General features: G+C 43.6%; 1 protein-coding gene across 3 annotated transcripts in view; it reads left to right on the top strand.

Annotated features, from left to right (window-relative positions):
• Window positions 1-20,783, top strand: part of LOC118230332 — a 47,432-nt gene extending 26,649 nt beyond the window's left edge. For 2 of the 3 annotated variants that reach the window (XM_035423227.1, XM_035423229.1), the window contains one exon: window positions 16,384-20,783. In XM_035423227.1, coding sequence (XP_035279118.1) covers window positions 16,384-20,781 — 4,398 coding nt within the window. In that variant the 3' untranslated portion in view covers window positions 20,782-20,783. Of the gene's footprint in view, window positions 1-572; window positions 769-16,383 lie in introns of those variants that run through there. The other variant, XM_035423228.1, reaches the window with a different exon arrangement.
• Window positions 20,784-21,255: the final 472 nt, after the last annotated feature.

Genomic DNA, 21,255 nt, shown 5'->3' on the forward strand with positions numbered 1-21,255 from the left:
CCAAAATAAGTGTGAAGAGAAAAGATGTAACAATTGTGTTTACTTGTAAGTCAGCTTAAGGACAGATTTGGGGGATTTGTCTATTTGGGGGAAAATGAAACCACTCCAATCTCCAGATGTGATTGGTGGCATCACCACCAACATGAAGAGTGTTTATGAGATAACTGTGTGACTGAGGAGGAACTGAATCTCAGTAAAATGATGGCTGGGTGGGGTGAGGATGTAAAAGGGACCTCTATTTGACAGTCTCTCACGAACCACTTTGGAATTCATCAAAACACTGTCTCTTTCACTCTCCAAACCTCTCTGGATTTAAAATGACCTCATCCATACTCCACCACCCTGCTTATTCTTTCACCTCCTTATTCCCTTCTTGCCCACCCCCCTGCTTTTCTCAAAACCAGTGCAATTAGCATGTTATGGTGGTTTGAGTGGAGAGGAGAGGTGGTGAATAGTTAAACAGCTAGCGAGCAAGGGCTTGGAGAAAGCCTGCCCAGACCGACCTGTTTGCGCAGCCAAGCAGCTACGCTGCGCAGTTAAGCCCTCATTGTTATGCAACTCCTCAGCGTAAGCCTCTGGCTGCGCTCCCCCCCCACACCCCAGCCACCCGCCACTAGGATCGTCCAAAATAGCAACAAGCGAGCGTGCAAAGGCAGGAGCGGAGCAGAGAGGGAAGCAGGGTCCCGTATCAGAGGGCAGAGAGAAGGGGGACTCTGCACCGCTCTCAAAATGCTCAGCGTGATTTACTTCCTCAGAAGTTTCTTCAAGGTAAGGGCTGCATCTTCCCAGGAAGGGGGGTGGGAGGTGGTTAGCTGTCTTAAACCCTCGTTCTCATGTTATTGCTCCCGAACTTGTTAGGAGAGCCAGAGAGTGCTAGGAAAGTTTTATTTATTGTCTGACTGCAGAGTTTTTTTCTGTGTATGCGGGTGTTTTTATGCCTGCGACTTCCTCGTTTCAACCTGAAGTCAACTGGCAGTAACTTTTATCGTCTGCTTTTCTTTTGCCTTGGTTCTGGCGCGTGCGGTGTGTGCGCTGCTTTGGACTCTGTTAGGGACGTTTGGCTCACACGGCAAGACTGAGGTTCTGGGGTAGAGTGAGCGAGTGCCCGTGGTCCGCTGGTTTGTGGGCAAACACGCTAATTTTATGTTTTGGCTCTGACATGCTGCTTGTCACCGGCGTCAGTTGCCTAAAGGTACAGAGGCATTTTCACACTTGTCTCTCATTATTCAGTAACCGCGAGAAAAGTGTTCCAGAGCTTTCCCTTCATATATGATGTCGGTGGCGCCTGATTAGAAGGGAGGGGAGGCTCTTTCCGGACGGAGCGGTGCGGGGTCGAAGTCCACAGCCCCGCCCCCCCCACCCAATTTCTTGTACCTTTTCTCGCCAAGCTCCGTCGTGCTTGACCAATGTTGGCAAGCGCTTGTGCCGTTGCTATGACGCTTGGGAGCAACGTGTAAACCCTTTTGGGGGGGCTTAATGAGGAGAGTGAGATTTTCAATGAACGAAACCAAGAACCTGCACACTTGCTTCCAAGAAAATGCGGTTTGCAGTTTACAGAACCAAAGCACAATGGGAGCCTTTAAAAGTCTATAGATAAGTGGAGTGTGGAGGAAATGCAAAGTACACGTAAAATAGTAGCATCATATGTGTGGCAGCAGGAAATGTGTGTGTGTGTGTGTGTGTGTGTGTGTGAGAGAGAGAGAGAGAGAGCACAGTTAATCAACACTGAGCATTAGAACAGTTCAGTCCCTTTACAACTATCACTGATTAATGAATCCTTCACTGTATAACGATTTGAATCTTTTGGGTTCATATAAAATGAAGAATAAAATTTGTTTGTAAGACCAAAATCCTCTTTGTAAAGATTCATCTTAATTTCAGGACAGGGGCTGTAGTCCACCTTTAGCCATGGCAGCATCTTTGGTGGGAAACGAAGGTTAGCTGAAGCTGAACTGGTTTGTTTTGTCTTCTCAGGATAAGTACAGTGATCCTACTTAATGCTCTGTCATTTGAGGACATGAGCTTGCAGCACTACACAAAATAATTTGTTTCCTTAGCATCCACATCAGCTGTCTGTGTTTATTATTTTGCCTTGTTATTTCAGCTAATAATCGTAATAAGTAAAGGCAAGTCCAATTTTTTTAAATACTCAAGTGTGAGAATTTATTACTAGGAGCAGTACCCAAATGTTTTTTTATTTAATATAAAATTATGAAATATTCCATTTAATTTCATCTTCATATATATGCATACATAGAGCCTGGCAACCCTGAGTAAAATGTGTTGTTTTATTTCCAGCCTGAAATTGTGAGGGAAGGTTCAGTGAGTGAGTCATTGTTCACACAGTGTAAAGTTTCAATCAGTGCTTGGGGAGAGAAAGTGATATGATGGGAAACTTCAAATGATAATTGTCGTTGGAGCTGTAGAATATACAAATGACAAAATTTTTTAAATGCATCTCAAGTCTGCATATGATGTAACCACAGGTACTCTCTGGTAACCTGACGGTTAGCTCCTGCATTGTGTATGTTCTCTGTACTTTCTATTTTTAATGCTTCTCCCTCTCTTTTTCCCTAATGTGGAGTGGCCAGTTTTTGTATGTATCAACACTTATTGCTGAAACCTCTATTATCTATTTGGGAGAGCGCAGACAAGCACGTACGTGCTCATCTCGGAAGCTTGCGATGCCAAGTTCTTTTCATTTATCACGCTGTACTTCACAAGTGGGGCTGTACAGACATGAATTGGAAGAAGACACTCCATGTGCAGCTCAACAGATGGACTTGCTGGTGCCCGATCAAGCAGCAGGGGTTGCTGGTCTGTGGTGAGGTGATGTCATCCCAACTGAAACCCGCCCATCCCTGGGCGACAGTAGAGGCAATTATGCTTCATCCTGTGGGGCTGCCAGCTGCAGTTGGCCCTGCCACAGGCCGGATTTGATACCAGACTGCAGGGCCCATCCAAGCACTATAACATTGCCTTAACAAGATGAGCCACCCAGAACCCCCTCTTTCTACTGTCTTACTATGGGAGGTTTCTAGTAGCACAAATTTTTAGTGCTTTAGTGCATTTATGAATATTTATGAAGAGGTGTGCCCATCCTTTGCCACTTTTGTGGAGAACCACATGAATATTCATGAACTGATAGCATCAGAAACTCCCAGAAGCCAGACTAATTGGAATGTGTCAATTTCAGCAGTGGCAGAGACAGAACTTTCAATGTAGAGAACATAGAGCTAACCCATGTGCCCAGTTTATCGGGAATCTGTGATGTAATCTTTCATGGAATGCCATGATATGATTATGAAATAACACATTGACCTGAGGTGTGTTTGATTTGAGTTGTTCCCGTTGGCATTTCTGTGTGCCCCATGCACCCTATACAGTATAAATGGCCCAGTCTCTGATGGGGTCTTGCCAGTTCCAGTCCGGTGGCAGAAAAACACAGTGAAGGGGGTAGGTGTTATCGTAGGATAAGCAGAGGAACCAGCTCTGAGTGTAACCCGGGAATGCCGTCTTTGCGGTCAGTGATGAAACTGGAAATCCTCTTCCTCATGACTGAACTCCTGTTGCGCAAGAATCAGGGCAAACCCCTCTGCAATAAATTGCAACAATCTGGAATGTAGAGATTAGCTTCCCCACCCCCTACCAAGCTTGGGGGGGGGGGGGGTAGCTGGGCAGGAGCGGCTGTCTAGCAGCTGAAAGAGCTGCTGCTGACCGACCAGCCATGCCCCCCTCCATGTTGTATCCTCGTTTGCCAACACCTGCCATGCTACCAGGGCATTGAGGCCTTGGGGTGACCATGTGGGAAATCGTACACAAGAAATTGCGTTTGTAACTAGAAACTTGCAGGTTCAAATCCTGTAGGGATTTTAACCTTGCTGTAGGCTGTTCAGTGAGTGCATGGCCAGCATCTCGCTGACACGTGCAGATATGCTGCTTAGTGAAGGTGACTGTTGAAGTGACGTGGTGTGCTGGCCATTTGAATTGAATTGCACTAATTGTTTGCACACAAACACATTTACCCCTGTGACATAAAATTGCATTCTTATGTCACAGGGGTAAATGTGTTTGTGTGCTTTTATATGTGTACTTGTGTATGTTTTCATTATTTGGGTGTCCGTTTGTGTGTATACATTTGTTTTCTGGATGTATGTTTACAATATTCATTGCAAGCTGTTTTATGTGCTGTGGACGAGAGCTTCAATACTGTATGAGCAGAATCCACATTCCCCCTAGTGAATGTACAGTAAGACATGTCAGTAATGACAGCTGTGTCCTGTGTGAACCATGGGGCCCAGCTTACACACAGACAGCAGGGCCCTGACAGACATCGGTCGTGCTGGGCGAGGGCACGGCCCAGGCACACAGGCCTGATTCCACACTGTAAGCCAAGTCTGGGCGGGTGCGTAGTGGCAGTTTGGCACTGAATGCATGGGTGGCACAGCATAGCAGCTCTAGGCAGCAGCTGCATTCTATTACTGAAATGTAATTAGCTCATTTTTAAAACCTGAAAAATTCCAGTCACTCTGCATTTCTTTGAAACCGAGCATCTCCAACTCCACCCAAATTTGGAATGTCCAGTTCCTGAACTATGTGCAAACATGCTCATATATGGCCCCTGCTGCTGGCTGAGGAGAGGGAAGACAACTCGCTGTGATTCTCTTGAATACGTGGTGCCAGCCAGATGCTTCTTTTCACACTGCAGCCACAAGCCACGCTCACACAGAGTGGGGGCAGAGGAGAACCGATCATATGCGTATGCAGAGAGCAAGCCATGGGTGCCTGGATGACCAACAGGGGTGGCTGAAGCGAAGAACACTGCTATCCCTGCTGGCTGAATCCCTCCTGTATATCCCTTGGGCGACATTATGCCAATTGGTGCACTGTTTCTGTGGGGCTGCCGGCCACTGTTGGCACTGGCATGGGTAGGATTCGATCCGAGGCCCTGGTTCTCACTTACCAACTGAGGTACCCAGCAACCCCCACTCTGCATTTTCTGGAGGTTTTCTGATGTTTTTCCACCCTTCTACACTGATCTGTAGTTAGTGTGATATCAGTGTCTGCTGCTATTCACAGCTGAGAGTTTACACTCTCCCTCCTCTACTGCACTGAGCTGGAGTCGGTGTGGTAGCAGTATCTTCTGCTATGCACATCTGAGAGAGGACACTATCCCTCCTCTCTTGCACTGGTCTGGAGTCAGTGTGGTAGTAGTGTCTTCTACTGCACAGCTGGGAGAGGAAGAGAACTATGATTTCCTCATAAAATACACTTTATCCAATTAAATCTATGGTCACTGCTTTGCATGTTAAGTTATGTCTAAATTCATTGTTGACTTTTATAGTTTCATTTTTGATTACTACTATAATTGTGAATTCAAAAGAAAAGTTTTCAAGATAGAGCCAAGAATATTTTCAGTGTGTACTCCAGGGTAAATATTTATTTTGATGCACCACGCACAAACCAGGTATATTGCCCTTATAAGGCAGATAAATGCTCAATATTTTATACACACACACTCAGGGGTTTGGCTTCTCTTAGTGCAGCCAATATTTGCCTTTTAAAGTTGTTTGAACATTTATGCTTAAGATGGGATATGTACCCAGATAAAAGATCTTGTTGCGCAGGTTTTTCATTCGTTGGATTATGAATAATAGAAATATGTGTAACTTATAGAAAGGGAAAATGAATCACTTGCTGTCGGATACAACATACGCACACATATTTGACGGAGTAATGTTTTTGGACTGCTGACAGATTCTAGTCACGACTTGATGTGAGTTACTGTAAAGGCATCTTCCTTGTCCTCATCTCTCCCTTTGAAGTGTCCTTCAGAAAACTTGATAGATAAAAGACTAACTTTCTCAGAAAAGCTGCGTCGTGTTTGTGCTCAATCGAACGGCTACAGAGAGAAAGAGCGCGAGCGAGAACTAATGCACGAGCAGTGCTGGAATGTAAACACTGCTGGCAGGCTCCACTCCAGGAGAAATGCGGGGCTGCAATCAAAGCAGGAGGAAAATGATAATAACAACAACAAAAACTATTCAGATCTATTTCAGAGATTTTCTTGCAGGTTCTGTAAAATAAAATGCAACAATACAATTAATAGTTTGTATGTACTGGGTTATTAAACAAATACAGATAAAACAGCAATTACATGGTAAAGCCCAAGGAAGTAGTCATTGAATAACAACAACAGGCTGCAGTTACAAAGAAAAATCTCGTTACAAATATTATTTGGAAAATCAATCTCAGACATCTTCATTTGAAGATTAACAGTCTTAAAATGAGAGACTGGGAAAAGCTTTTATTGTGGTGCCAGAATAACAGCCTATGACGAGTCATCACTTGAATTCCCTAATAGAACGTTCCTCTCTTGTCCTGCGACGACCATTGTCCCAAACTAATAAATACAGTTTAAAAAGCAGCAAAACTAAGCAGATAATGGCTAGGAGTTTATCTTCTTTAGACATAGGAGCCTTTGCCAGTGATGTAAAGAGGTGATTATGGTGGAGAGCAGAGCTTTGGCCAAGATTCTGGTGCCTCTAGGTAGGAAAATCTGGCTTTGTTTATGTGGATCTTAACGACTTTCACGTGTTTTTATTATTTATGTAATCTGTATATTCTTTCTATCTCGAGATCTTTTTGTACATCTAGCTGTTGTTACAGTAAGTTTGTGTATTTGTCTGCAAGGTGGCCTTTTGTATTAAATTATTATTGCATGTTCATTGCAGGTTTTATTGGCTGATGGGCCTAAGGATAATGTAACGTAGATGTTCCAGATGGACGTGTGGCTGTAGAGTGTGGTGTGGTAAATGCAAGGCTGAGGAATATTAGGCGCTTGCGTTTACGGAAGAGGATGCCATGGCACAGGCTGATCATCTGGATTGCCAGCTCAGTTTGCCCATTGTGGTTCCCTCCCTAGACGTACGGATGAGGACTGACACTGATGGGTGGAGAGAGACAAGTAGAAACAGGTGAACAGGCTGATTAAGAATGTTACAGACAGGGAAAGATGGAGACTGACAAGCACACAGGGTACATAGATCAACAAAAACAAATTGTCTGAAAGACAGGAAAACATAGAATGTAAGGCAGACAGGGTGATAAATAGAGAGACTGATCTATAAATAGATAGTTGATAGATATACAGATAGATGCAAGGAGAAATCAACACAGACTGACAAACAAACTGACACAGACAGACATACAAAGACCCTCAAACTGCAGAACTGTTAAAGGATTTAAAGCAGTCTTCTGTGTGCTGGGTGGAACATTGGAGCACTGTTGCTGTAGAATTGATAAAGTGATATAAAGGCTGGGCGTGACTCAATGGTGGAGTCACACGCCGGTTGACCCTACGGTCACGTTTACCTCACAGCGACGCAGCATGACCACTCACTGTCCCTGCTGGGTACTGGGTAAACACAACGGTTCACTGCTAAAGGAAACAATTTGTTAGGTTAAGCAAATACTTATCACAGATAAAAGAAGGAGGACAAAGTGTGTTAACAGGCATAGAATGGGTGGGAAAAATCCAGGAAAAATGTTTGGTCGGACAGACTGAGCAAGACTGTGTAACATATTGGATACGGGTCTTTGCAATTGCAACTCCAAGAGTTTAGGTTTGATTGCCAGTTGGGGAACTGGATTTAACAATTCCATCTTTTTGTTTTGTGGAGCCATAGGCTAACAGATAAATCCTGTTAATGAAGTAGCAGGCCAACTCTTAAGTTTAGTATTATATTAAGTAAAGGGCATGATACCGAGTTGTTATTGCCTCTGAATGTGTAAATTATGTTTTGTTTATCTTTTACAAAACATTTTGCAGTATGCCTCAGCCCTTAACACAAAAAATCTACTGTTTTATGGGTGATGGCAACAGCACCCGGAGTTCTTATAATAATATAATAACAATAATATTGTCATTGCAAATTAATAATATTAATAATGACGCCAGTGTTACTGTCTTTTATACTTAAAGGTGGCTTTGCAGTGTATAAAACATGGGAAACTGATTGAAGGGATAATGATACTAACTAAAAAGACTCACCCAAGCACAGAGTCCCTTTCATCTTGGGAAAACACACTGAAAGGAAAATGAGCCACTGACAGGGGAGAGCTTATTTCTATTGAATCAACTGTATTGGCCAAATCAGTAAATCAGATAAATTACCCTTATATGATGATGTATGAACAATTAACAATATTACATTACCATTATTCATTCATTAAAATAAAACCATGCAGGATCAAAGAAAAAAAGGAACCAATAAACCATATACTTCAGTCATTATTGCTTGGTGTTTAATTATGCTCATCAGGTAAAATGTGTCATTAATTTAGGTGTGTTCTGTGTTTTACTTACAGTTTCTTAGCAGATGTATCACAATGTGACGAGTTCCTGTTGCTGAAAATTGCCATTGAATTCCATTTATATGTACAGTTCTGACTTGCTTTATTGGCTGTTTTTGAAAGATATTTTGGTTGGTGCAGAGGTAAACAGCTTTGCTAAACCGAGTTACGCTGGAGAATTTGGCTAATTAGGTTATCTGATTCAAAAAACAGAGAGTTATCCCACTGTGAATTTGAACAAAGTGAGCCAGCCAATTAGTACTCTGTTAATCCCGAGATAACGTATCAAGGTTTGGGCAGCTTGCCAGTGTGAATCTGGTTGCATTTTTGGCTGCAGGCTGCCTAGGCAGGGGCATAAGGCTGAATCTTTATCTCTGAAAAGCTTTGTTTTGTTTGGTCGGAGTCTGTGGGTAGGATAACAGATGAACTTGGCTGAGCGGCATGGTGAAAGGTTAGCCTTTTAAGAGGGTTCTTAGCGCACTGCTATGAGAGCAGCTGGCTGACTCACTGGGCCCGTATCTGGATTTAATGGAGTGACGCTTGCTCTCTGAAAGACCTCAATCCAGACCTGTCACTGTGCTGGGTGTGTGTGTGTGTGCGTGTGCACGTGCACAATGGACATGCGTCTTTTGTCTGTGTACATGTCATGGTTTTATGTGTGTATATGTATCTTGTGCACGTGCAGAGATTACTGTTGGGGTGGCATGTCACTCTTTGCCCTTGGTTTATAACCATGAGGCCACGGCACAGGAACATGATAAAGTGCCTGGCAGCTGGATCATATTCTTCATGCTATTGCTGCATTTCTATAGGAGAAACAGTGCAGCCCCCCCTCCCCCCCCCCCCCCCCCCCCCCCCCCACACACAGACATACTCACACTTCACATACACATGACATGAGTAGATATAACCAGCTAATTGCTGATCAGAAGAACAATATTAATTTGAACACTACATTGGAAGAAGTATATTTTAGTAGACATTTTTATGTTTATGAAACTAACTGAATGAGAAAGGGAGGGGGATTAAGCAAGAGATAGACAAAGAACAAGAGTAAAAAATGAATTAGAGTTCTTTGCAATAATAAATGCTTATTTCTGGCAATATACAAAAATAATTGCATCACAGTTTTTACATTGCATACCACAACATTGTTGCTGTAAATCCCTGTGACACACAGACATTTGAATGCGAAAGCAAGTGCAGGACACACTACATTACACCATGTCCAGGATTTTGTATTTAACTTTATATCAATGTATAAATTAAAGTTTTAAATTTTGTCCAATTTAAACAGTTCAGCAAGTTAATGCTGATGACTCGTTGTGTCTGTGAACAAATTACAGTTTTTATTACAATTGTATGAATTTTAAGGGTGGTTGTTTATTGAATCCATGCCCATATCTCTGCATCCAGTAGCTCAACAGCTGAGCAGCCTCACTACTGAGCCTCTAAATATTTACAAAATGTGTTTCTTGGCAATAAAACATTGATTTGAAATGACTTGATAGGCAGAAGATGGGTGAAAGAGAGAGATAGAGGGAAGAATAGTGAGTAGCAAAGAGGAGGAGACAGTGCACTGTGAACTTCTGCCTCTCTCAGGCCAGCTTGTCCCTTTTGAATACACTCCTGTGCGGAGAAACAGTGCAACCTGAGTAAACAGCGACTGTCATCCGGTTAGTTTCACACCTTCACCCATGAAAACTTCATGGTGTTGTCATGATATGCTGTGAATGAGAGGAAGTGTGCTGTTTTTGTATTTTCATCTTTGCCTGATAAAGCCTAAAATATTGCTTTATGATTAGTAATTTTACCAAACCAAGTTTATAAATCAGTTTACTTTTTTAGTTTATTACAGAGGCAAAAAGAGATCAATTCCACTAGCACCCAGGCATGTTTACTCTTCTGTTGTCACCAAAGTAGGCCCTTGTGTCTCTTTTGGCTCCTGTTTCAAAATTGCTTACTTTTTTGTTATTTTAATTAAAAAGGCTGAGGTTTATAAATACAATGGAACAATGCACTATGGGATTAATGTCTCTCTGGCTCCATAGTCTTCCTTTTTGAAGGGACAGTTTACTGTTCTCAGTATCCAGTGTCGAATTCAAATTAATGACTATAGATACCAAGAACAGTCAATGCCCATTGAGAAAGGTAGACACAACCAATGCTTGGTTGTGTTTATAAACAACGGCCACTGCCTTTTGAAAAGTAAAGCAAGACAGGTATCAAATTAATTTTCATATTAGCAGTAAATAACTTGATATGCCCTTATAATGCTAGCTGCAAAGCAAAGGACTACTACTAATAGTAAAGAACTACAACTCTTACTCCCTGCTACATGGATACATATCGGCTAATTATTCTCTGGTCCAAAACACATCCAGACTGAAGGCCTGTGTGGTACCCTGCTGGAAAGGAATACCTTATGCTGGTGGCTGGTAACCAGTAATCAGCATGACCAGCTAGAGCTAGGTTTGTGAAATATGATAGCTGATAATAGGTAGCTGGTGACCAGCTTGAGCTAGGTTTATGAACCATGGTAGCTGGTAGTTGGTATCTGGTGACCAGCTAAAGCTAGAATTATGAAACATGGTAGCTCGATGTTAGTAGCTGATGGGCAGCTTGAGCTAGGCTTGGAAAACAGCTGATAGCTGGCTAAGCTGGTGGCTGGTAATTTGTAGCTCGTGGCCTGCTACAGTTGGAAGCCAGTAATCAGGTAGAGCTGGGTTTACGACAATACCTGGCAGCTGGTGACCAGTTAGCTACTGTAGGTGGAACAGCTGCAGTTGAGGTCAAGTTCAAGTTCATTCAACAAATATATTACATCTCAATAAGAGTCAATGCATCTACACCTCCATATTTATTTCAAAATTTCTTGTCAAGGTAGTTTGTCCTCAAACAAGCTTAAATTGGTCCTAGCTGGAATTTACAGTAGAGTAGAAAAAGGTATTTGCAGTGAGGTCATTGTACAGCAGATGTAAGGGATCCCACTACAGAGAATATCTTTCTAAACCAAAGTTTTCAACAACACTGTCTCTTCTTCCTCATCCTGACAGGTTAGAAACAGACTTCTACATGGTACAGTTTATAGTGTGGAAGACTAATGAACCGCCATTTCATACACCACCATTCCATACACCACCATTCCATGACTACTTTTTCCTGTTTCTGTGGAAAATTTTATGTTGTGTTTACAGTGGTTTGTATTAGTATCTATAAATTGTTCCTGTTGAGCAGAATACCTTCTATGGTCTTTCTAAAGTTGGTCCTAGCTTTAGGTTTGCAGCTATGGACAGGAGACACTTTCATCCATGCTTGGAGCCGAGCACTGTGTAGTAGGTCAATGGGAGGAAAAGGGCAGCTTAGCTCTATTTGTGCTGGTTTTGTGGTGGAAGTTTCTCTCCCTTTTCTCCATGATAAGAAGCTTAGTCCCTATTAGCACAGTGTAATTCAGCCCACAATGCTGCAGTGGGGTGGGGGGGAGCGGGTACTAGGTCTCCTCCCCTGTCTCCTCACAGCTCTGTTCCTCTCCCCTCCGCTGTGCCTTCAGGAGACGTCCCCTGGGCAGTGAGCTCATGCAGACGAGTTCACAGCCCCGCGAACACCAGCGGGAATCTTGCCCTGGGGCCAGAAATCACTGCACCACCCCACACTGTGCAAAGAAACCAAAACCCATGTGCTCATGCTACACGTGGCATCCCACATCCATTTCTCTTTCTGCCTTTCATTTATTATTTCCATCTTTGCTCTTCTCTGTTTTGTGTTCATTTTCTTCCTTTGAATCTCCTTTTTTCTTGTCTCAATCTTTCTTCATCTCTTGCTGGATCTTTTCCATCTTTGTTTTTGCTTTCTCATTCAGTGACGTTTCATTCTTGTTAAAGGCACAGCACCCAACTGTAGTGTGTAATGATCAGAGGCAAATTCAGGACCCTGATAGCAGCAAATAGGAGCAGTTTTATTATAGGCAGTGAGACCGCACAGGGCCTCTTTGTGTCCTGTGGCTGATGCTAAAGTGGGGTACCCCAGACCTTGGTGTGTAGCACAGTGCTACTGATCCACTAAATGTTGTTTTCTGAATGCTACACCTGCCACCCCCCGTTGTTCTCCCTCTGTATACCTGCACTGTTTATCTGATATAATGGCATAGCACCATGGTGAAAGCTAAGATAACACGTGATCATTAATTTCTTAACTCCCTGTTGTAAATATTATTATTGTTATTCAGAGCTGTCGGGCCGAGCATCCTCATGGTGATAGTGAGCTAGAGCTTGGACTCATTACTGCCTCATAAGGACAATAGTGACTGTTAAATGGTTGACATACAACAATTAAAAAATCAGTTTGAAGGAGGAGTGTACATAGCTGGGGAAAAAGGGGGAAAATCATTCTCTCAGTCTCTCTCTAGGTTGGCCCAGTGCCAAAGCAACATAACCGTATTTTTAAGTGGATTAAGGACCCACCCCTGTTTCTGAGAAGCAAGTCGACCCAGAAAATGCAGTCAAACAGGCCTCCTAGTTTCAAAGCACCACCTGCAGGCTTGAATCATACTGAGCCGAATCATACCATGTACCTGTCATTAAATAGGCAGAGCAAAGAGGTCACAGTTCGCATTGGGGTCGTGACATTGACTATTGCCTCAATGCGGACCTTGAGGCTTTACATGCCCTGACTCACTCTCACTCACTGTAAGGATGGGAACCGCAGAAAGTGGCATTGAAGCGCCTTTTGATAGATCATTGATTCTGGGCACTGGAGCTGATTACTGACAGGAGAGAAAGAATAGCAGTTATGCAGGTGAGAAACAGCATATGAAATAATCGTTTTGGCTGAGCTGCCCCTTTAATGCGTCTCTGCATTGCTGCTTTATTTGCGCCCAGATATGAGTTTTTTTTTTCTACGATGTGATCTTGGCCTTGAGGGAGTTCCGTCTGGCTGTCCTTCCTGTTGAACCAGCAGGAGAAGGAGGGAGCCAAGCCTATCTGGCGCATATTTTAATGCCATGCACGGCTGCCGTTGGCTGCTGCTGCATTTGATCATGCGGTATTGAGAGGGGGACATGCAGGGGCCCCTATATCTCGTCAGATCATATCAGTCGCCCCTGTCCCTTTGCCTCCGAAGAGGTGCCTACTCACTGCTCCACCCCCTTCCCCCCAAACTCACCTGTGCATGGCGAGACAATCAGAGAAAGAGACCGCTCCCCCCCCCCAGCATGATGTTGGAATAAAATCAGCTGACTTTATTATCCCACCTCAGCCTTATGCCTTATGCCATTTTTACCAGAATTCTTAGCCTACCACTTACCTCAGAGTTTTGAGGGAAAAGTTTGTCCTTTTTCTGAGAGTAGTGAGTTTTTCAAGTTTGTGTAAAAAGCAGGAACCTAACTGTACCCTGGCCTGTGTGAGCACTGACAGTACCAGACATGCAAAGGGCCTAGTGACAGCGACCTCAGTCAGTACATACAGTATGTTACATTACATTACATTTATTTGGCAGACGCTTTTATCCAATTTATCCAAAGCGACGTACAAAAGTGCATTTCATGGTCATGGACAACTACAAAACACTGGTTCGTCAGTCAGATTGTATGTCAGTCAGTATGTCAGTTTTATATCAGCAGAAATTGGTTTTGGTTGGTACTGCTTAGCACATCTGGGCTTCCTGGTTTGTGTATTTTCGTTCTGCTGAGACTGCGATTCCTCTCTCCCCTGGCTCGGCTGTGTTGAGTTGTCAGGATGTCACGCCTGTTCGACCGAGCATGACCTCACTGCTAACAGGATCAGGGCTTCCTTGACTCAGGGTGGCGACACACACACCCTAGGAGTTAAGCCCCAGCAGCCTCTGACAGGCTTCCGATGTGGGTGTCAGGAAGGCCTAAGCATGCAGACGAGACTGTGACTAGACAACTCATTGTTTTTTGTTTTTGTTAGATTTTTTGTTTGCCTAGCAGCTGCCTTTAACCCAACTGCCTTACATGCCTCATTTTGTACATGCTGTACATTCATACAGCCAGCAAAGGCAGACTCCATGAAGATTTAATTGAGAGATACTGCCAAAATATTTTGCTCGCTGAATTCTGGAAAGAAATGATGACCATTACAGGATTTCACCAATACTGTTGTGTCTGGAACATGTCTGTAGCTAGCCGATTTTGTTAGGAACCTAAATGCATTCTGAGACTTTGTGAGGAATGCTTTCATGATAGCATTACACAACCAAATGGGATTTTTACTGAATTTCTCCCAATGTTCTTTTCCTGAGTGAGCTGGGGAAACACCTGCTTTTTACTGTGTATTTTTATTCCTGAGCTTCCCTGCCACCTCCCATGGTAGTGTGAGTCCCATTTCATCTGGCCAGTCTCTCACATCAAAGAGGGAGAAAAACAGCACAAAAAGCTTCCACCATAGCAGGGAGCACCTGCCCCAGTTTATATTCCCCTTCTTTCACCAACAGGAACGCTGAGCTCCCAGTGGGGCTCTCCTCACAGACAATATACTGTTCCTTCTGCAAAGGATGCTGCCCACATCTCAGTGCTACTCATGGCTTCTATTATCCCAAATTAAAACAGAAATGTGGGAATTTTTCTGTTACTCACGGCAATTACCATGTTCTAGGAAATAATTTTGTCAAATTTAGCCAGTTACACTCTGTTGTTATCACTGTTATCATGTCGGGGAAGATTTCCTCCAGCTCATTCTTGCTCAGAGGCTGCCTTTGGCGGCCACTGCTTCTGAAGTCAGTGTTCTTGGTGTCTCCTCCTGTTGGTGCGAGGGATCAACCAGCCCAGACTGGCCGGGCTTGGGAGAGACACACCTCTGTGGCACTCCCTCACTATCTGTGGTCTTTCAGGGAAGGGTAGGAGGAGGAAGCTCAGTAGGGCCTGCCTGCTTGTACCCCCCAGCTCCCCACACCCCCCACATTTGTTTCTTCCTGTTCACCTTCCATGACCTCCGGGACGAGACGCAGCAGGTACTGCAGCTTGCCTGGTGGGATGGTGCTGATATTTGAGATGCCACTCCTCCCAGACACACATACAGTACTTGCAAAAACACTGCTTGGAGCCCGCCAAGGAGATCAGGAAACAAAGGATGAAATAATAAAGAAAGAGGGAGGAGAGAGAGGAAGTGAGCGGGACATGTAGAAAGAGAGGCTGAGCGGCCAGCTAACTGGCTACAGACGTCTTGGGAACATGGGAGCGGTGTTAGGCTGGGTATAGACCTGGATGCTTGGATGGGCATTTGCATGCCCAGAGACTCATTCGCTATTGCCAGATGCAAGATGTACTCAGGCATAAGTATGACCCCGAGGGAGAAAAACCACTGTGTTCCTGTGACCTGTTCTTACACGTATTTAAATTTTGGCAGTGGAGACACTCTTGGAATGGCTCCTTGGCATCAAGGAAAAGTCATTTTTGTAATCTTTGATTCATGTGTGTGTGTGTGTGTGTGTGTGTGTGTGTGAGAGAGAGAGAGAGAGAGAGCACAGTTAATCAACACTGAGCATTAGAACAGTTCAGTCCCCTTACAACTATCACTGATTAATGAATCCTTCACTATATAACGATTTGAATCTTTTGGGTTCATATAAAATGAAGAATAAAATTTGTTTGTAAGACCAGAGAGAGAGAGAGAGAGATGTGAAAGCTAATAAGTAAGTGAGTTTGGGAATATTAGCAAAGCCTGTCCACAGGGATTTGTAACCAAAGGCATGAGGTACTGTACCTCTCTATGACACATGTATTCCAAGTGCACAAAATCGAGCTTCATATGTAATTATGTAATTATCATTCCATTGCTGTTACGCACATGAGCATGTGTTTTCTTTTGTTATGAATGAACAAGAGCCTGAATCCCATCCCAGCCTGTGTTCAGCTATATTAAAGGACTTACTGTGTGTTTCACTTCCTTATTAATATTTTTTTGTTTTTTTTAATTCTGCCAGAGCTCTTTGTTGAGATGGACTCTTCCTCCTTCCGCCTTCACAGATTCAGAACCTTAAATTTGTTCCATTCTCCCCCCTTGTCTTTCTCAGGCCCCGCAAGTGCTCGACGACCCTGTGAATGACAGCGGGTGCTTGGAAGAGGGGGCCCTGGGTCCAGAAGAGTGCCCTGATGCTCTGGAATCAGGCGACCTGGCCCAGGACACCACAGAGGAATACTTTGACACCCACTCCTGGCATAGCGACACAATTTCTGACATTGCCCCTGATGGTGATGACTGGCCACCTGCATTGCTGGCAGCAGGGGGCCCCAGCATAGGACCACCCCACCCCACGGGCTGCGTGGGACATGCCACAGTAGGGAGCTCTATGCGTATTCTGTCAGAGATGTGCCAAGAGGCCCCCGAATGGCTCCAAGAGCCTACAGAGCACGACCCCTCTCAAAACCTGGGTTCTGTTAGCTTCCATTCATGGACAGCACATCAGACGTGTGTCAGTGGCTTACCAGAGAGGACTGAGAATTTTCGATCCAATGAGGTCCCGAAGAGCAACAGCCTTCAATCATCATTCAAGGAAGCTGGACTTCCTGTGCTTAACGCTTCTGGGATGGTAGCCTCTGCAAAAGACTCACATATTAAACAAACAGAAAAACATGGAGCAGACTCACAGGTTACACGTGCAGAAACACATGGAACAGACTCTCAATTTAAACCCATGCAAACCTGTGAAATGGACTCACAAATTAAACCTACAGAACCATCTGCAACAGACTTGCGAGTTAAACCCACAGAAGCATGTGAAACAGGCACACAGTTTAAACCTAGAGTGAACTCTGTAACAGACTCGCAGTTGAAACAAACAGGAACATGTGGAACTGACTCACAGGTTACACCCACAGACACATGTGAGATGGACTTACAGTTGAAACTCACAGAAACATGTGAAATGGACTCACTGTTTATACCTACAGAAACATCTGTAATGGACTTGCAAATTAAACCCACAGAGTCATGTGGAACAGACGTACTGATTAAACCTGGAGAGAACAATGTAACAGACTCACAGTTTAAACCCACAGAAACGTATGGAGCAAGTGCACTGTTTAGACTCACAGGAAACTGTGTATCAAATGAAAAGCTGGAATCTACTGAAATGAATGCAGCACATTCAGAAATTAAATCGGCTGACATAAGTGTAATGGAACCACAGTTTATCTCAGAGCATTTCACCCCTGAAATAAATGTGATACCGTCAGAGGTAAAATTCCCTGAGATCACTGTAACAGAATCTGAGTTTAAATCTTCTGAAAAAATTGTGGCAGAGCCTCAGTTTATAGCTATTGACTCAGGTGCAACTGAACTAATGTCTCCATCGGAAGGCTTGGAGTCCTCAAAGGACCCCAGTGAGAATGAGGCCACTTATGTTGTCCTGTGTTCTGAGACAGACTATGCTAATCTCTCAGATGAAGAAATGCAACAACAGACTTACCCATGGGAATTCCCTGGATCGAAACCTATGAAGATCTGTGAACTAAACTCTGAAAGTCTGGGATCATATTCAGACGATGAGGGCAAAGTATATCAGCAGAGGAGAGGGGCTATATCCAAGGACAGTCAGAGTTATGAAGAGGAGGAAGACATCTTAGAAACTCATCACTTTACAAACTTTTGTCTGCCAGACACTGAGAACTATGTTTTAGAAACCCCAGTTTCAAAATCAAATATCTGTATGCAATCAGATATTGAGGAAAATATTTTAGAGACCCAATCCCATATTAATGTCTGTCTACAGCCAGATACTGGGGATGATGTCTTAGAAACCCCATCTCAATTTGATGTCTGTGTACAATCCTGTCCTGGGGAAGGCCATTTGAAAATCCAGCCTCACAGTACAGCTTCCGAAGAGTCGATCACTGAGGAGCATGTTTTAGAAACCCATCTTCACATTAACATCTGTGTACAGCCCAGTACCGAGGAAGATGTTCTAGAAACCCAGCCTCTCAGTAACATCTATGTAGAGTCAAATATTGAGGAAACTCTTTTAGAAACTCAGCCTCACAGTATAACCCCTGAAGAGTCAGATGTTGAGGAAGATGTTTTAGAAACCCAGCCTCACACTAGCATCTGTGTACAACCCAGTACTGAAGAAACATTTTTAGAAACCCAGCCTCCCAGTACTGCCTCTGATGAGTCAGATTTTGAAGAATATGTTTTAGAAACCCAGCCTCACAGCAGGATCTGTGTACAGCCCAGTACTGTGGAAACTGTTTCAGAATCCCAGCCTCACAGTATAGCTTCTGAAGAGTCAGATATTGAAGATGTTTTAGAAACCCAGTCTCACACTAACAACTGTGTACTGCCCAGTACTGTGGAAACTGTTTTAGAAATCCAAGCTCACAGTACTGTGCCTGAAGAGTCAGATATTGAGGAAGATATTTTAGAAACCCAGCCTCACAGTAACATCTGTGTACAGCCCAGTACTGAAGAAACCTTTTTAGAAACCCAGGCTCCCAGTACTGCCTTTGATGAGTCAGATTTTGAGGAAGATGTTTTAGAAACCCAGCCTCACCGTAGGATCTGTGTACTGCTCAGTACTGTAGAAACTGTTTCAGAAACCCAGCCTCACAGTAACATCTTTGTGGAGTCATATACTGAGGAAACTCTTTTAGAAACCGACCCTAACAGTATAGCCCCCAAAGAGTCAGATTTTGAAGAAGATGTTGTAGAAACCCAGCCTCTCAGTAACATCTGGGTACAGCCCAGTACTGTGGAAACTGTTTTAGGAATCCAGGCTCACAGTACTGTGCCTGAAGAGTCAGATATTGAGGAAGATATTTTAGAAATTCAGTCTCTCACTAACATCTGTGTACCGCTCAGTACTGAGGAAGATGTTTTAGAAACCCAGCCTCACAATAGCATCTGTGTACAACCCAGTACTGAAGAAAATTTTTTAGAAACCCAGGCTCCCAGTACTGCCTTTGATGAGTCAGTTTTTGAGGAAGATGTTTTAGAAACCCAGCCTCACCGTAGGATCTGTGTACTGCTCAGTACTGTAGAAACTGTTTCAGAGACCCAGCCTCACAATAACATCTTTGTGGAGTCATATACTGAGGAAACTCTTTTAGAAACCGACCCTTACAGTATAGCCCCCAAAGAGTCAGATTTTGAAGAAGATGTTGTAGAAACCCAGCCTCTCAGTAACATCTGGGTACAGCCCAGTACTGTGGAAACTGTTTTAGGAATCCAGGCTCACAGTACTGTGCCTGAAGAGTCAGATATTGAGGAAGATATTTTAGAAATTCAGTCTCTCACTAACATCTGTGTACCGCTCAGTACTGAGGAAGATGTTTTAGAAACCCAGCCTCACAATAGCATCTGTGTACAACCCAGTACTGAAGAAAATTTTTTAGAAACCCAGGCTCCCAGTACTGCCTTTGATGAGTCAGTTTTTGAGGAAGATGTTTTAGAAACCCAGCCTCACCGTAGGATCTGTGTACTGCTCAGTACTGTAGAAACTGTTTCAGAGACCCAGCCTCACAATAACATCTTTGTGGAGTCATATACTGAGGAAACTCTTTTAGAAACCGACCCTTACAGTATAGCCCCCAAAGAGTCAGATTTTGAAGAAGATGTTGTAGAAACCCAGCCTCTCAGTAACATCTGGGTACAGCCCAGTACTGTGGAAACTGTTTTAGAAATTCAGGCTCACAGTACTGTGCCTGAAGAGTCAGATATTGAGGAAGATATTTTAGAAATTCAGTCTCTCACTAACATCTGTGTACCGCTCAGTACTGAGGAAGATGTTTTAGAAACCCAGCCTCACAATAACATCTGTGTACAGCCCAGTACTGAAGAAACTTTTTTAGAAACCCAGGCTCCCAGTACTGCCTTTGATGAGTCAGATTTTGAGGAAGATGTTTTAGAAACCCAGCCTCACCGTAGGATCTGTGTACTGCTCAGTACTGTAGAAACTGTTTCAGAAACCCAGCCTCACAGTAACATCTTTGTGGAGTCATATACTGAGGAAACTCTTTTAGAAACCGACCCTTACAGTATAGCCCCCAAAGAGTCAGATTTTGAAGAAGATGTTGTAGAAACCCAGCCTCTCAGTAACATCTGGGTACAGCCCAGTACTGTGGAAACTGTTTTAGGAATCCAGGCTCACAGTACTGTGCCTGAAGAGTCAGATATTGAGGAAGATATTTTAGAAATTCAGTCTCTCACTAACATCTGTGTACCGCTCAGTACTGAGGAAGATGTTTTAGAAACCCAGCCTCACAATAGCATCTGTGTACAACCCAGTACTGAAGAAAATTTTTTAGAAACCCAGGCTCCCAGTACTGCCTTTGATGAGTCAGTTTTTGAGGAAGATGTTTTAGAAACCCAGCCTCACCGTAGGATCTGTGTACTGCTCAGTACTGTAGAAACTGTTTCAGAGACCCAGCCTCACAATAACATCTTTGTGGAGTCATATACTGAGGAAACTCTTTAGAAACCGACCCTTACAGTATAGCCCCCAAAGAGTCAGATTTTGAAGAAGATGTTGTAGAAACCCAGCCTCTCAGTAACATCTGGGTACAGCCCAGTACTGTGGAAACTGTTTTAGAAATTCAGGCTCACAGTACTGTGCCTGAAGAGTCAGATATTGAGGAAGATATTTTAGAAATTCAGTCTCTCACTAACATCTGTGTACCGCTCAGTACTGAGGAAGATGTTTTAGAAACCCAGCCTCACAATAACATCTGTGTACAGCCCAGTACTGAAGAAACTTTTTTAGAAACCCAGGCTCCCAGTACTGCCTTTGATGAGTCAGATTTTGAGGAAGATGTTTTAGAAACCCAGCCTCACCGTAGGATCTGTGTACTGCTCAGTACTGTAGAAACTGTTTCAGAAACCCAGCCTCACAGTAACATCTTTGTGGAGTCATATACTGAGGAAACTCTTTTAGAAACCGACCCTTACAGTA

Source organism: Anguilla anguilla, chromosome 6 (assembly GCF_013347855.1).
Source record: "Anguilla anguilla isolate fAngAng1 chromosome 6, fAngAng1.pri, whole genome shotgun sequence".
Lineage (NCBI taxonomy): Eukaryota > Metazoa > Chordata > Actinopteri > Anguilliformes > Anguillidae > Anguilla > Anguilla anguilla.